This window comes from Falco cherrug, chromosome 4 (genome assembly GCF_023634085.1).
Source record: "Falco cherrug isolate bFalChe1 chromosome 4, bFalChe1.pri, whole genome shotgun sequence".
NCBI lineage: Eukaryota > Metazoa > Chordata > Aves > Falconiformes > Falconidae > Falco > Falco cherrug.
The window spans coordinates 108,863,324-108,878,937 of NC_073700.1; the positions used below are offsets into that span (position 1 = coordinate 108,863,324).

At 43.8% G+C, this 15,614-nt stretch overlaps 1 protein-coding gene across 1 annotated transcript in view; it reads right to left on the bottom strand.

Annotated features, from left to right (window-relative positions):
* CREB5 (cAMP responsive element binding protein 5) overlaps nucleotides 1–15,614 on the bottom strand; it is a 100,505-nt gene that overhangs the window by 8,892 nt on the left and 75,999 nt on the right. Inside the window, exon 4 of the mRNA XM_027814715.2 lies at nucleotides 2,941–3,264. Within this exon, the coding sequence (XP_027670516.1) occupies nucleotides 2,941–3,264 (324 nt within the window). The remainder of the gene's footprint in view (nucleotides 1–2,940; nucleotides 3,265–15,614) is intronic.

The following is a 15,614-nucleotide window of genomic DNA, read 5'->3' on the forward strand; positions in this document are numbered from 1 at the left end:
TTCTCTCCTGTTTCATTCAGCTTTAAAAATTCTTGTTTCTTAACTCTCCCAGTGGGGTCTGTGACATAGGCAGAAAAAGGTAACTATACAATTCTTTTTTTTTTTTTTTTTCTCCTTATATGTTCATTTTCTCCTGAATAACTAGCCAAGCCATTTTGTTTTCAGAATGTACCCGTCAGTCTTTGGGCACTCAGAGAGCATTTTCAGAACAACAAAATCTCTGGCAGATATTAATTATAAAGGTTGCCATTACATCACTAATCATGTCACGTGGCATAATTAACTGACTCTTACTAGATTGCTCTTAACCCTGAAATCTGTTAGGCTATATCTTAGTAACTGTCTAAGCATCATTCTCTCGCAGGATTTCTCTGCCCTGCCTAGGGATGTAAGAAAGAAAATGAATATATATTAACATTGAAGTTAGTATTTTTTTTTAGAGGATGCTAATCATAATGAAGACAAATGCAGGACAGCTAAGAGAATGAAACAACATCCAAACCCCTACTTTGCTTAAGCTATCACTCTGTCAAGTTTGATAAGAAAAAACCTTGATGGGACCAACACAAGAAAGATAGCATCATTGTTGTAGTAGTTGAGGCGACACAGCTACAACTTGGTAAAATATCTCTCTTTTCTCAGAAAGGTGCCCATCAGAAGGTGATTTCTACTTTTAGGTTTGATCCAGTATTTCTCTCTGTTCTTTGCAGCTTACCGCAAAACTAATACCCATTCACTCGTTCTACAAAAGCATAATTCATTGGGCTCCTGTGTATCAAAATGGTAGCTGAAAAGCATGAAATTAGTTCTGACATTACAGGAGGGTGTGGTGTAGAATAACAATGGTGTCGGCATGGGAGCGCACAGTTTACAGCAGCATGGACCATGCTGTCATTTGGCAGGTGGTTTGGAAAGGAAAAATCTGGCTCAGAAGAATGAGGAGGTTAATAATTAGTAAAACACACCATAAAATTAATGTCTGCCGGAGCAATCTGACCCCTAAAGATGCTATTACCATGGGGACTACAGATAAGCTTACAAATAACATGTGGTTATTAGTCAGCAAAGCCTTCTTTTCTCCCCACTAAGGCACCTGTTGAGGAATCACTGTTGCCTTCACGCCGTGGGAGCCGCTGCACAGCAAGAGCTCTGCTGCCTAGGGAAGCTGCTCGCCCTAGGATTCCTACTCCATCACCCTCCATTCCCGTCCTCTTGGTGACACTTACACCTACGGACAAGGTGAAGACCTCCTTGATCCCTGATGGGGCCTGTTGCTTCCAGCGACATGTGCATGGCAAAGCTCAGCTGACTCCACAGGCTCAGCTCCGGAGACGGTGCAGTGCTGGGCACAGGGTGAATCTGACGTAGCTTTGTGGCTGCCGGTCAGCGCACCTGGCGCCTGCATCTCTTCTTGCCTGCCTGGGAGTCTTTTGAGGTGCTTAGCTATCAGGGAATGCAGAGCACAAGAGGTCTAGGCTGTCCTAAGTGGAATGGGTGTAAGAAAGACACAGACCTGCTTGAGCGGGTCGAGAGGAGGGCCACAGGCTCACCGATCTTATCCTTCAAACTGGGACGTTTGTTTTCTCTGGTAACTGTTCCCTTCTCACCCGTTAGAAGTGGTAATACGGAGGCTTTGCAGCAGTGCTCCATACGTGGTGTCTGACTCCCTCGCCTGCACTAACATGTTCGTCCTCCCAAGCCCTCGGTGCGGTACCAGTACTATTACCCTTGGTTTTAACAGCCTCAGAGAGGTTGAGTGACTTCTTCCATCTCATCCATGGAGTCCTCAGTCTGCTAAGCACAACTTTACTCCTACTCTCTCATGGATCTCCAAGACAGCCATCAGGTTGCTTTTGGTTTCTCTGTTATGAGATAATGTGTTTTTATTGCAGTTTTTAAACAACTACAAGGAAAATAACTCATTAACAGATGGGAAAATAATTGAATTCACAAAGTAAAAACTGAACTAAACTTAGGAAAGCTCTGGACATCTTCTCACAGGGGAGTCTGCTGCTCTCTTATTTAGGCTGTTTCTCTAAAGCTGACAATTCATTTTACATTAGCAAATGCTTTAGGGAAATCCCATGTGCTTGCAGCCTCCGCAATAATAAAGCTAGATGTTAGTAAATAGTTAATGTTGTGGGACACTGGGATGTCAGCCAAATCCTCTCATTTTCTTTAATGTTTTCTAAGAGCTTGTCTGAAAGGTATTTGCAAGCAACACAATACTTCACAGATTGAACTTCTTATGGCTGGCACTCCTTTTTGTCCTCATTCTATGCACTGCCCACTTGTCTTCCTTAAATTTGCTCCCCAGACATGACATGTTACAGTCACTGCCCTCAGAGCTTTATTTTTCTTGTGTGATCCTGATGCAGAAGCCTATCATCTTAAGACATTAATAGAATTCCTCTTAAAAATTACTCTGCTCAGTTCTTTAGTTCAAGAAACATTTAGTGCGGATACACACTCACACACCCCACACCCCCCCAACACCCCACACCCCCAGTGCCATTTTACTTCCCTAAAGATTCTGCTATGTATTTCTGCAGGTAGAACACACACAGCTCTTTAAATCTTGGCCTCAAAATTCAGGTTCAAGCACATTAAGCAACCTATATAACATGCTAATCTCCATAATAAACCTCATCCATAAAAGGGTATGTGGCAATTTGCAGAGCTCAGAGCACTGAAAAACCTTGGAACTCCTTATAAAGTAAGATATTACAAGTGTCTAGCAAATTAAGCAGCAAAACAAGTTGTTGCTTCACTCTGTTTTCTGAATAAACTTTGCGCTTCCCCACCACTGGTAGCAGACATTTATGAGTAGCCTGAGGGGCTTGTATCTAACAAGGCGTGTGTGAAGAAACAATACAGGGATCAGGCTTTTGCTTCACGTAACAGCAAAACTCAGCAATGCAGCGTGGCATGAAGGTCTACCTGTGCTTGTCCGCCTGAGTGCAGCGGGGGGTGCGGCGAGGTCTGGTGATGTGCCGGGTGTGCGTGAAGGTGCGAGTGAGAGTGGTGGTGGGGATGGTTCTGCTGGTGATGAGGCTGAGGATGAGGATGGTGCGCCGGATGCTGGTGCTGATGTGGGTACGAGTGATGAGGGGGCAGTGTCTGGTGCTGATGAGGATGTGAGTGCATATGATGGTGTGGCGTCTGGTCCTGCCGCGAGCTCATCATTTCCATCATGTGGCCCATGGTGTTCATATTCCCGTTCGACATGGCGGCAGGATGATGGGTCAGCGCTGCCTTCAGTCTCTGGAACAGAACAAGGCAGAAAATTCAACATTCATACACGATGACCTGAGCAATCAGAATAAGATTTCTGCTGTTGTAGAAACGGTGCCTTGTCTTGTGTATTTAGTTTTTTTTCTTGCTGTTCCCTTGATAAAAGGCATCTTATTTCAGGTTGAGAAAGAACACATTCTTGGGCTTTCATCTAGTTTTCCACTGTAAATATGTAAAGATATAAACATCTGAACTGAAGTTTAACAGTTACACATTTCCTACTGTGCTCTGAGGAAAAACAACTGGCTCTCATCCTTTTCTACTTGGCCAGCGCAGTAGCATTAGCTTCGTGAAGCTTGTACTCTTGCAACTTTTAAAAATGAAAGTCTGATTAAAATAAAGGTAAAACAAAGTTCCCCTCTTGTTTTTACTACACGTATTATTAAAAAGACTCATTGGTAAATAAATTGCATTGATGTGTTTTTCAAATTCTGGCTCAAATATATCCTCCAGTTGTGCTAGCACCCAACCTGTTCTTTCATCAGGAAGACAGGAAAATAATGAGGGCGGCCTCAATCTGATCCCTTTTCCTTGCTGAAAGGTTCAAATGTCTGATGGTGTTATCATATGCTAATCCCTCTCTCTGTTTTGTACTCTTCATGTTTTCTTCTGTCACTGGGCTGGGCCCTGGAGTCTTGACCAGGGCAAAACTCTCCTTAATGTCAATGGGATTTGTTGACTTTCACCTGACCACCACCGAAGGGAAATGGGAAGAGCGGCCAAATTTTGGACCGCAGGATAGAGCACTTGTGTACTAAGGCTATAGCTGAAATAACACAGGAAAAAAGGTTCTCTGTCGGCACAGGTACAGGGTCATCCCAAACCCGTGGGCTGCTCTGGCATACAGGCACCTCACTGGTGTCACCCTGCCCTTGGAGTACTGGGTGAAATCACCAGCGTCCTAGGAGAGTGTGCCAAAGAGCCTGACGGACGTCAGCTAGGAGAAGGGCTCCTTCCAAACCCATAGAAACCTCCTTCATATCCACGGTTCTGCCTCTGGCTCAACGTAGAACATTCTTTACAGGCAGCCACCCAAGACCTCTTTACCTCTACATTTCTGAAGCAGTAGGCGTAAGCTTCGTTTACTCTCACTAATGCAAGTAGTTAGTCAGGAGAAAATAGACAAAAATGGAAGGAAGGAGGTCCACGGTATTACTTCATACCAGACTGGTATGATCTGAGTAACCCACCAACTGGCTCATAATTCATTATCCAGCCAGGGTTTATAACGAATAACAGAGAGCTCATGAGTAAGAGTTGCCGCCTATAGGACAGACAGCAAGAAACAGCAATGGTACGAGGAGCAGAGATGTGCCTTTCCCCATAGCAATATCTGAGTCACAGATGACAATCAAAAGATCCTACGAGCCAGCGTGGCTGAAATCTGCCAGTGAAGGAGCAATGACCGGTTTGAACTGCATTTTTGGTTTTGTCTTTAAAGCAAAGAAAGTGACTGCCACGACACTCAGAACCTATAGATGGGAATTTCAATCTACTTTATATTGAAATAACATCTGTCTGTGCAACTCCATTGCAAGGCCACAGATAAAGGCTCCTATGCCCAAAGCTGCTACCCTTTCGTGTTCGTGCACCTGGGAGTGAGGAAGAAAGAAATTCTTTCTTAAGGAGGGAAAAAAAAAAAAAAAGAGGGAATAAAAAAAAAAAGGAGAGAAAAAAAGCAGGTTGTGGAAGGCATAAAGAAGTAACAACATCAATTCAAAGTGTCATCTTCAAATTTTTGTATCCTACAGGTTTCTGCAGGCTTCATGGAGGTCACTCCACTGAGGTATTCTAATTATCTATTAATCCAGATTTAGTGGCTTATTTCACTAACAATCAATTGGTCGAACAAGACAAAAAAAAAAAAAAAAGAAGATACATTTGCAAAACATGTCAGTGCCTCAGTTTGCTTGAAGGAAAACGAGACTGGTGACTTTTAAGAAGTTTCCTTAAGAAAGCCTACTGAACCATACCAGCATTACGACATGTCGCAACCTGACCATCTTCTCAAAAAGAGATGGAGGCAACTATGGCAGTGAAGTTAAATACCTCCTTCCCTATCTCTACAGTCAAAACCGAGCTCAATCAAATATAAATTGCAGTAACACATCCTGGCTATAAAATGGAGGATTTGAACAGCTGTTGTTCTTAACTTTCCAAATTCAAATGGTACCCTGATTACTGCAAGAAGATCTTCACAATGCTCAGGATAACTGGTGTTACCCAGGAGGGTATTACGAGAATCATGGAAAACAGCACATGAATAAGTCAAGTCATTCTGCACACCATTCTTCTTCAAAACTCACTGAGACCTTTTTCATGGGGCTAAGCAACCATGCAGATCTAAGCCAAAGCACCGACAAAAGCTGTTGTAACTTTGTTTTCTGAATCAAAATGCAAAATAACCAAGCTCTCATTAGCCAGCAGTTTTACGTGACAAATGCATAACAAAATCTATAAATGCCAAATTTGTTAAAGACCTCTGAAACTGAACTACAGCATGTCTTATTCTAAACTGCAGACTTTCAAAGCCACAAAAAAAAAAAAAAAAAAAAGAGAAGGAAAAACTTAATCTGCGAATAAACATTTTTTTCGGCTGTAAAAACTGTGGCTTATTAGTGTGGCACGACTTCAAGGAGAATAAATTATTTTGTTTTCTTTCCATAGCCCCTTCTACCACATCCATTTATTTGAGATAGCAAATCAAGAGAGACAGTGAGAGGTCTGACATGCAGCTGGTTTCAGTCAATAGGGGTCATTTCCATTTGGTCTGTGTATTTTACAAGCTCCTTGTTCACTGTTCCCAATGGGAGGGTGGGCCAGCTGCCCTGGATCCCAGTGCTGGTAAGAAACCAGCTCTCTACCTCATCCTGTCCCAGCGCAGCATCAGCCATCGCCCAGCCCTCACCTCCCTTTAACTTCATGCTTAGATCAGCTCCGCAGCAAGAGTCCTGCCTGCACACGCACCCTGAGCAACATTTATCTTCCATTAACCAGGCGCTGCTGCCCATCAGAAACATTTGGGGAACGATAAACATTTTTTTGTTGTTTGGCCTTCTGCGAGATCAATTGTTTTAGCTGTTTTACTTAGACCACAGGGAGGGAAAATCACCAGCACTTGGTGAACTCTTTGCATTGAGTATGTGTAGAGTTGGAAGGGCAGGCTGCATTTTTGTTATTGTTCTTTTTATGTGTGCTAATTGCAAACAGCTGTTTTAGTTTAGTGTCAAATAAAATGTGACGGCATCAAAACTGAGCAAATTGGACAGACTACATTAGCAAACCTCCTCTAGAATGAAACAGTAACTCGGGACCCAAACCTGCGGCCAGTCAGTTTTCCAGTGCCTTCACTAGAGCCTGCAGGTACCTGGCAGTTCGAAAACTGGGGCTGAAACAGAGGACTCACTACGCAGATCTGCTCTCACCAAAATCCAGGATTTCTGCTAACCTCAGTGGTAACATCTTTTAGGGCACAATCCCTCTTCTCTCCCTTTCGGACTGCAATTTTCCAAAAAAACCTCAGCAACCTCCAGCGAAGAGGAAATGCAGGCACTCACCTGGCTTTTGGCCCTTATTCATTATTTTTATCATTTCATAAAAGTAACACTGTGACCAACATTGGTTACAGATGATTTCCACTCAGTTATGCTACTTCCATTAACGGCTGTCAGTGACACGGACAACGTGATAAATCTTTCACAGGGAACAGCACACTTCGCCTCTGATCAAGTGAATAAAGAAAACTCCATTTTGATCCTACAGGAAGCTAGAAGCACATAAACTCTCACCTTTGATGCTTAGGAGGAAATAGAAACAGTGAAAATTAGTGCTCCACAGGTATTAGTGTTGTTCCCTGTACTATGGTGATGCCCCTGACGCATTTACTCCGAAGTTATCCCATCGAATGTCATACGAAGATAAAACCTGAAAGAACTTATTGTATCTGGAATACTCGGTGGTTGGTTTTTTTAAAACAGTTTTCACAGTGCTTCCTCCATCTAAAGCCTAACATCATGGTAGACTGAACTGCTGGATGTTTCCTTTTATCAACATAGATCATAATTTATTTGCTGAACGTCTTTGGGAAACCCTAAGTCTACCAAAAATGGGCTACAAGCCTTTGAGATCACGAATAAAAACCACCAGCTTCCCCAGCACTTCTGCAGTTGAGGATCTTGCTGCTTTTTAATCTTTGTCGTATCATTACATGTATTTCATGGTTGCCTGGGTTTTTACCCCACCTTCCTTTGTCCAAAATTGCTAGTGAAAAACAGACAGCATTTTTTTTCCAATTTCTCAGAAGAAGAAGGAAAAAAAAAAGATAAATAAACCTGTAAATTTGGACACAACTAAAAACTCAAATAATTTTGGGGCTTTCATATGTATATAAATATGTAAAATATTTATAGCATGTTCTATTTACAGTATAGCAGATCATAAAAATTATATTATATGCCATATTCTGTATATAACTATGAACGACAACTTTCTCCCATTTATTACTCAGTGGAGAAAGAACAAATATCTCCTTCAATTTTACAGATGTTATTACCTGAGTGGCCTGTGTTTGCATCAAACAATAAGCTATTATATCATCCAGCTGAATTTTAGGTTGGGACAGACATGGAATGCTGGTTTTGAACAGGATTGAATTGTTCTGAATAAGTATGCATTGCTGCACTCAGAAAAAATCTCTCTCCCACTTCTGGTCTGCATGCCCAAATCCCACGAAATTACAGAAGAGACAAGACCAGCTGTAGTATCAGCTTAACGTCTGGTATATTCTCATCAGGAGGTTATATCAGACCCCTGTAGGCAGATGGAATATGATCTCAAAGATATTTTCTTGTGCTAGTGACTGTGATTCTAGTCCCTGTTATGCAGGGTTGTAACAAGTTCCCCACAGGGGACAGAAGAGACTACAGAGGGGTGGGAAATCAGAAAAAAATACAGACATCAAGCATCCCCACGCACCTGCAAATCAGGTAGCGACCTCAGGGTAAAAATCTTGATTAGCCAAACTTCATGGCAAGCGTAACGTTGACTTCAGTGGCAATAACACTGTTTTCTCAACCAATGGTCAAGTTTTCTTTTTTACTCATGCTCCTCTAAGCATCATACCCAAGATGAATAAATGGAGTTAAGCCAGTGGCAGCTAAAGCTGCAAACAGAACTTTACCCTGCGCGTTCCAGAGCATCACACTGAATTTTATCCTTTCCTCCAACTATGACTGCGATGAGAGAACTTAAGCATAAATGTCACTCAGGTCTTTTATAGTTGGCTGCTTACAAGCATTTCACAGTGTAAATAACAGAAACCACTCTTTGCAAATGTTCCACTCACATTCATAAAAGCAAATTGGAAGTGATTCATCTCCACCCAATAAGTGAACTGCAGATACTTATGAGCACATTTCAGAGACTGGTGATTAGAAAGTCCCTGATGCTACATTAAATGCTTGCTCCTACATTTCTTGTGCAATAAAATACAGTCCTGCGTATTGACTGAAGGAGGAGTGAGAGGTGTGTGAAGGACATGAAATCGAGAACCAAAGTGACGCATTACACTAATGTAAAGAGAAAAGGGGGATGCATTTAATTCACAGCTTGCCAGTAAACAGCGCCAAGCTGCTAATCTTCTAATTATTCTCAGGCTGTTTGGCAAATCTGAATTATACTTTTCCCTTCCTTTGTGCTTTCTTCCCTACTTAGCTGGATTTTGTAACAACACGAACAATGGATCGTCATCCAGCCTTCAGTGCAGCTTAGCCTCTAATAAAAACAACAAATTTGCTCCCTTGTCCTTCCAAATGCAAACTGAATTAAACTTCAGCAGAAAGCAGCAAGAATCAACTGCAAACAATCAAAGCAGCAATAAAACTAATAGACACCATGCTGCTCAAGGACGGGTCAGCTGCAAGAGCTGTGTTGGTGTCCCTGAACTCGGAGCACGGAGGAGCTCTGAGCAGCCACGTTGCCCGGTGACATCAGTCCCAGTGACACCTATCCAGATGACTGCCAGTTTTAAGTAATGCAATGCAGGCTGCAGCCAGGGTGGCCCAAGGGTACTCCGCCAGAACTGCCGTCTTCTGGTGACAGCATTTCATTGAGAACAGCCACGGCTCCAGGGATAGCAGAAAACACAAGGGAGTTTGCATCCCATCTCCACCCATCAATTTCCTTCTCTTCATCTTAGAGCACCTTGCAAAGGAGATAAGCATCGTTATGCTTGTGCAACGCAACACCTTTTTAAGGATTAGAAATAGAAAAATACGAGATTCTCCATTCCTATTCTACATGCGTTTTTAAAGAGCAAGTAAATTATAATCAAGACAGAAAATATCCTGAAAGTACGGTTTGTGCTTCTCACTATATATTATTTCTTGCGTGAATCATTTCTCAATGCAGTGTTAAACAACTGGATTTGATTTGCACAGGAGTCAGGAAATATAAAGTTCAAAAAAATCAAACCCCTAATTCCCACCAAGTCTAAGTCAATCCCTCCATATGTATCCATGACAAGGGATATTTAATTCTGTAATCACACAACAGACAGCAACGTGATTTATTACTGGCAAATGGTGTCATATAATTTCAACATACAATACCAAAGGAAGGATCCAAAAAATACAACCAGCTTCTGCCTGATTTCCCCTCTGTGCGCCAGAGCGCAAAAGGAAAGCTGCTACTTAGCTGCTACCTACCCCTGGAGAGGCAGGTTTCTGACAGCAAAACGCCTGACATATTGGGGATTAATTGCCTGTGCCTGCAATCAGTGGGCAGGCACACAACTAATCGTCATCCTAATTCTCCAAATAGACAGTCTTTTGCTTAGTTACTCTGCCAGATTCACCTGTGGGATATCCTCATGCATGCTAGGTTGTCACCTGTGGAAAACACAGGAAAAGGAGGTGGCAATAAAATCACTCAGTGTTAATAGCAAGGCAGCAGGAAAACTTGGGTTTGAGGGGACCTGAGTCTGCACTGCTCATCTTCCAGATCTGTTCTCTAATGCCCATATTACAGCTCATTCCCAAGTCGAGAGACCATGGACTCTTTCTTCACACTGGACATAAAACACTTTGGCAAATCCTCTGGCAAAGGGGCTGGAGCTCAGTCCCACAAGTAAAGGCTGTAATTAGGCTTCTTAAGTCATGTTCCCATCTTCTAGTACAAAGCAAGTGGGCAGTGCTTGTGCAATGCTTGCATTGCTATGTGTATATCTCACCTGAGCACACAATGAACATTTTTGGAGGTATTAAATGAGAAAAGTGGGAATTGGTTTCAGAGGAAGTTTGGGAAATTTCCTATACAAGGCAGATACGGAGCAAATCCTCAAATCAGAGCACTCTAACACTGGAAGGAACACTGTGGGTTTGGGTACTCAAGATCAGGTGGGATTAGCACCACAAAAATCCCCCTGCAGAACACTGGTCTGAAGTCTCAAGACCCCTTCAGGAGTGACTTCAGTTTCCTGCCAAAGGATGCAAGTTGCCTGCTTTCCTTTTCCTTCTTATAAGCATAATATACAAACCAAGGACATGAGAAAGGCAGGTTCAAAGTGCTTCTCCATCAGAAGATTTCTGAACTTTCATCACCCACCTCTCACTAAGGCTGATTATGATGAAGTCATCCATATTCAAAGAAAAATGCCATACAAGTATATAAAACTTGGGTGGTGTTTCTTTTTCTTTTTTTTTTCCCTTCACTGCTGTGATTTTTGAATACTCGTTTTTCCTGGATTAAACCCAGCACATTTAAAGGGCTACTACCAAGCCAGAAACGTGATACGTGTGCACTTACAAGTGCTTTGATTTCATCCCAGATGTGCAGTGCTCAAGGGTGTCCACATACACACACATGCATGGTGCACACGCGCGCACACACACACACACACTGACTGCGTAGAGGATACAATCTGACCCGTAGATTTTATTTCAAGATTATACCAACCAGCCTCTGAAATGTAAAACCGAAGCCCTGACCACTTACAGCCATTAGGGATCCCAGGGTTCTTTGTGAAAGAGTATTGATGTTCATTAGCCTGTTGGCTGGACGGCAGAATCCAGTGCAGGTAATTAGATGTTGTCTCATTACCACGTCGCTTCAGGTGAAGTTATTTTTCCCCTTAGTCTCTAAAGTTAAGTGATTTGTGAAAGATTTTTGAAGCATTCATGAATTTTTATTTTTTTTTTCTGAAGACATTTCTAGATTTTGACATACAGTTCAGGATCATATAAAATGAGAATGTTTTTAGGGATTTATTTACATTTTCTAAAAGCAGAATTCCAGAACCTGACACAAAAAAAGGTAAATAACATTTTAATTCAGCAGACAGATTTTGATTATCTGCTGATGAAAACCTAGTGACTAGTGATATTTTAAATACATGCACTCAGGTATGGCATGAATTATATAGACAGAAACTGTAAAATGTATGAACAGGTTCATTTACTGTTATAAAATAAATATAATCTATGCTGAGAGTTATCTGCATGGATATCATGAATATGCAGCATTCAACAGATGAGTGTTGGTATGTTCTGTCCGTTTACACCCGCATGCAAGGTCTCCTATGCCCTCCCACCTTCCCCACACTCACCCCCTGACTTCATCCCTCAGGCTGCTGACCTCCACTGTACCCCTTTTGTTCTTCACCTGCAATGCCACCCCCCCTCATTCATACACAGCTCAAGTTGCTGCCCTGTTTTTCACCACTCGCGTCTATCAGCTGCTTTTAAACAGCAGTATCTTGGGTCAGACGCATTAAATTTCAAAGCCACTTGAGGCTCCATGAACAGCAACATCTCAACCCTCTACCAGATCCCAGCTAGCTACTCTACCAGTGCCACGAGCTACCATGTGAAATGATAAAAAGTAGCAAACTCCCAACTATTCTTTTTTATTGGCGATTTACACTAATAGGCTTTACTTTGCATTTGAAGGGGCTGGGCGTGCATCCCCACACACTTCCCATGGCTCATCTGACAAGCAATAACCTACTAAAATGCAATGTATCAGCTGCTCGCTCTGTCGCACGTGGTATGCTTACTCTTTGGCAATACTGCTTTTCAGAGCAACGTGTCAGAGCAAACCAAAAAAACCCAGCATTCCCCACGGAAGGGAAGGATGCTGCCTGCTTGGTAAGCCATTAACTCATCCTGCCATTTCTGGACAGCTGGATTTGGCTTTCCTATGGCACGTACCACAGGACGCAGAACAAATTTGGACAGGTCAGGGACCTGGGCTAGACCCACAGTTGTGGTGGCTGTCACTTGAGCAGGATTTCCTTGCCAGCACCAAGTGACAGGTACAAAGTATCCTGCCTTGGTTGGCTGTGCACTCGTCCCTGTCCCTCCTGCCCAAGGGAAAGAGGGCAGAAATAACCACTTGCAGGCAAACCTTTGGCTGAGGTGCCCTGCCTGGGGACAGGCAGGCAGAGGGTCCCTACAGCACCCTGCACCCTGAGGGAGGCAGAACAGGTTGTGTGGCAGGTGAGCATCCCCCATGGGGACAGGGTGATGCTAGACCCAGACACCTTCCCACAGATCAGAAGCAGCTGCCAGGATCACAGGAACAGACAATTTCTGCAAACCGGTTCTCTCTCCATGCTCACTGTCCTTCACAGCACGGATGAGCCTTCCAAAATGCACATCGGGGATTTGTCTGCTCCTGACATTGCTCTACCTTCCTTTTTTTAATATTTCTTGTGTACTTTTACTGAGTGTGAGAGAAAGGCATAAATACCATCTTGTTTTGGTGCTTAACACATCTTCCTGTCTCCTCTCCCAGCCTTGCCGACAGCATTATCCATCTTCCTGACACCACCATTGTCTGATTCATTTGACATATGCACCAGAAAAAAATGTCATGTTCTGAACAAGAACATAACACTGTGATCTCATTCCCATCTCAGACTCCTCAGTGACTCCGCAGCACCTCCCGTTTCTTGCTGCTTTAGAAAGAGAGGGACTTTTCCAGCTTACTTGCTAGGAAGCTTATAGAGGAGATGCGGTAAGAGAAACCAGGTCAGCAAAGGCACACAAGCACTTACACGAGTACGTTGGAGGTCATGCTAATGCCATAGAAACATCAGCTATTTAGCTCCTACCCAGAGCAGCAAAATCTTTCTCATCGCCTGTTACTTAGGGCTGTTGAGGGACTCTACACAGATACGTGTTATTTCCAAAAGGGAACAGCACTTTGAGAGGTGATGGCAGGGACATTTTGACTGTATTATGGAAATCACTGAGCTCTTGCGGTCGTTTTCCTCTCTTCTGAAACAAAAAAGCCTCAGGCACTACCCACCTATTCAGGACTGCCTTAGATGAAGTTCCCCCTTTCAGCTGGCACATCAGCAAGTCAATGTAAGGCTTCCTGATGCCTTGTCTCATAGAATCATAGAACCACAGAACAGTATGGGTCAGAAGGGACCTTTAAAGGTCATCTAGTCCAACCCCCTGTAATAAGAAGGGCCATCTTCAACTAGATCAGGTTGCTCAGAGCCCCAGAGTCCAACCTGACCTTGAATGTTTCCAGGGATGGGGCATCTACCACATCTTGGGGCAAGCTGTTCCACTGTTTCACCACCCTTGTAAAAAATTTCTTCCTTATATCTAGTCTAAATCTACTCTCTTTTAGTTTAAAACCATTACCGCTTGTCCTATTGCAACAGGTCCTGCTTAAGAGTTTGTCCCTGTCTTTCTTGTAAACCATCTTGAAGTATTGTAAAGCTGCAATAAGGCCTCCCTGGAGCCTTCTCTTCTCCAGGCTAAACAATCCCAACTCTCTCAGCCTTTCCTCATAGGAGAGGTGCTCCATCCCTCTGATTGTCTTTGTGACTGCCCTCCTGACTCGCTCCAACAGGTCCATGTCTTTCCTGTGCTGAGGGCTTCAGAACTGGACACAGAACTCCAGGTGGAGTGCCACCAGCGCAGAGTAGAGGGGCAGAACCACCTCCCTCAACCTGCTGGCCATGCTTCTTTTGAAGCTTTTCATCCACTTGTACCCGCAAGTAAGTCCTTCTCGGCAGGGCTGCTCTCAACCCCTTCATCCCCCAGCCTGTGTTGATACTGGGGGCTGCTCCAACCCAGGTGCAGGACCTTGCGCTTGGCCTTGTTGAACCTCATGAGGTTCACACGGGCCCACTTCTTGAGCTTGTCCAGGTCCCTCTGGATGGCATCATCTCCCCTAGGGCATCAACTACACTGCTCAGCTTGGTGTCATCTGCAAACTTGCTGAGGTTGCATTCAATCCCACTGTCTATGCTACTGATAAAGATATTAAACAGTGACTCCTCCTGTTCGGTTGCACCCCTTGTTGGACCTTGTGTGCGGCTTCTGCCTCAGCACGGGCAGTCTCACCCCAAACACATGCCCAGCGCTCCCAAAGCCTCCAACCCTCTTTCCCAGCGAGCAGCGGGAACGTCAGCATCCCACCACCACCTACAGCCTTGGTAACCCATTAGCGGCCTGGCCAAATGAGCTACTCTCTCACAGCTCCTTCTCTTTGGAGATCTGCCGAAGGAGAAAAGACAAGGGGTGAGGAGGGTGGAGGCAAACCAAATCAGGAGCTTGGGTAGACAGGGGAAGGGGAAAGAGGGGAGAAGTGTTGGAGAGGAAAGGTTGAGGCAGCTAATTTTTTCATATTTTCCCTGCGGTTAAAGCTTTGACAGATAATTTATCACACATTTTGATGGTGCTCCAGCTGGCAGGGAAAAGAGCTATCTGTTTATTAATTCAATTAGCCTGCTTATTTATCAGCGGAGGGCGAGAAGGTGCAGTCACAGGCCAAACTGTGCCAGTCTCAGCCCGCCCACTGCTGGGCTGGGAGGGTGACCAGGAGTGGGAACATCCTGCCCCAGCCGCCCTGGCCAGTGCACTCATCACCACGTTATCTAAGGCCTTCTGAGATAAGAAAAGAAAAAAATAAAATACAAAATTTAACAGCATACATCGTACACACCCGTGAATGTGGAAGGCAGGCTTACAACCAGAGCCACACGGCTCTGCTGACACTAGTTCAGTGCCCTGAAAGTATTTATGTTTGACATTCTGCCCAGAACTGATTTTTTTACTTCATTAAAATGGATGAATACACTTTGAATTTCCAGTTCAATGGGGATAGTGTTCAAACCAACACATCAATAGAGCACCAAGCTGCTGGAGGGAGTAGGAGAGGGCCAGAAGGGTGCTGCCCAGGTACCCGCCAACATCTGTCATCTTTAAAAAGGGGACGTTTGTGAGAGAGGACGAAAACAGAGGAAAGAAAGGCTGGCCTTGGAACATCAGAGAAATGCCCTGACCTAGGAAAGCATTTCA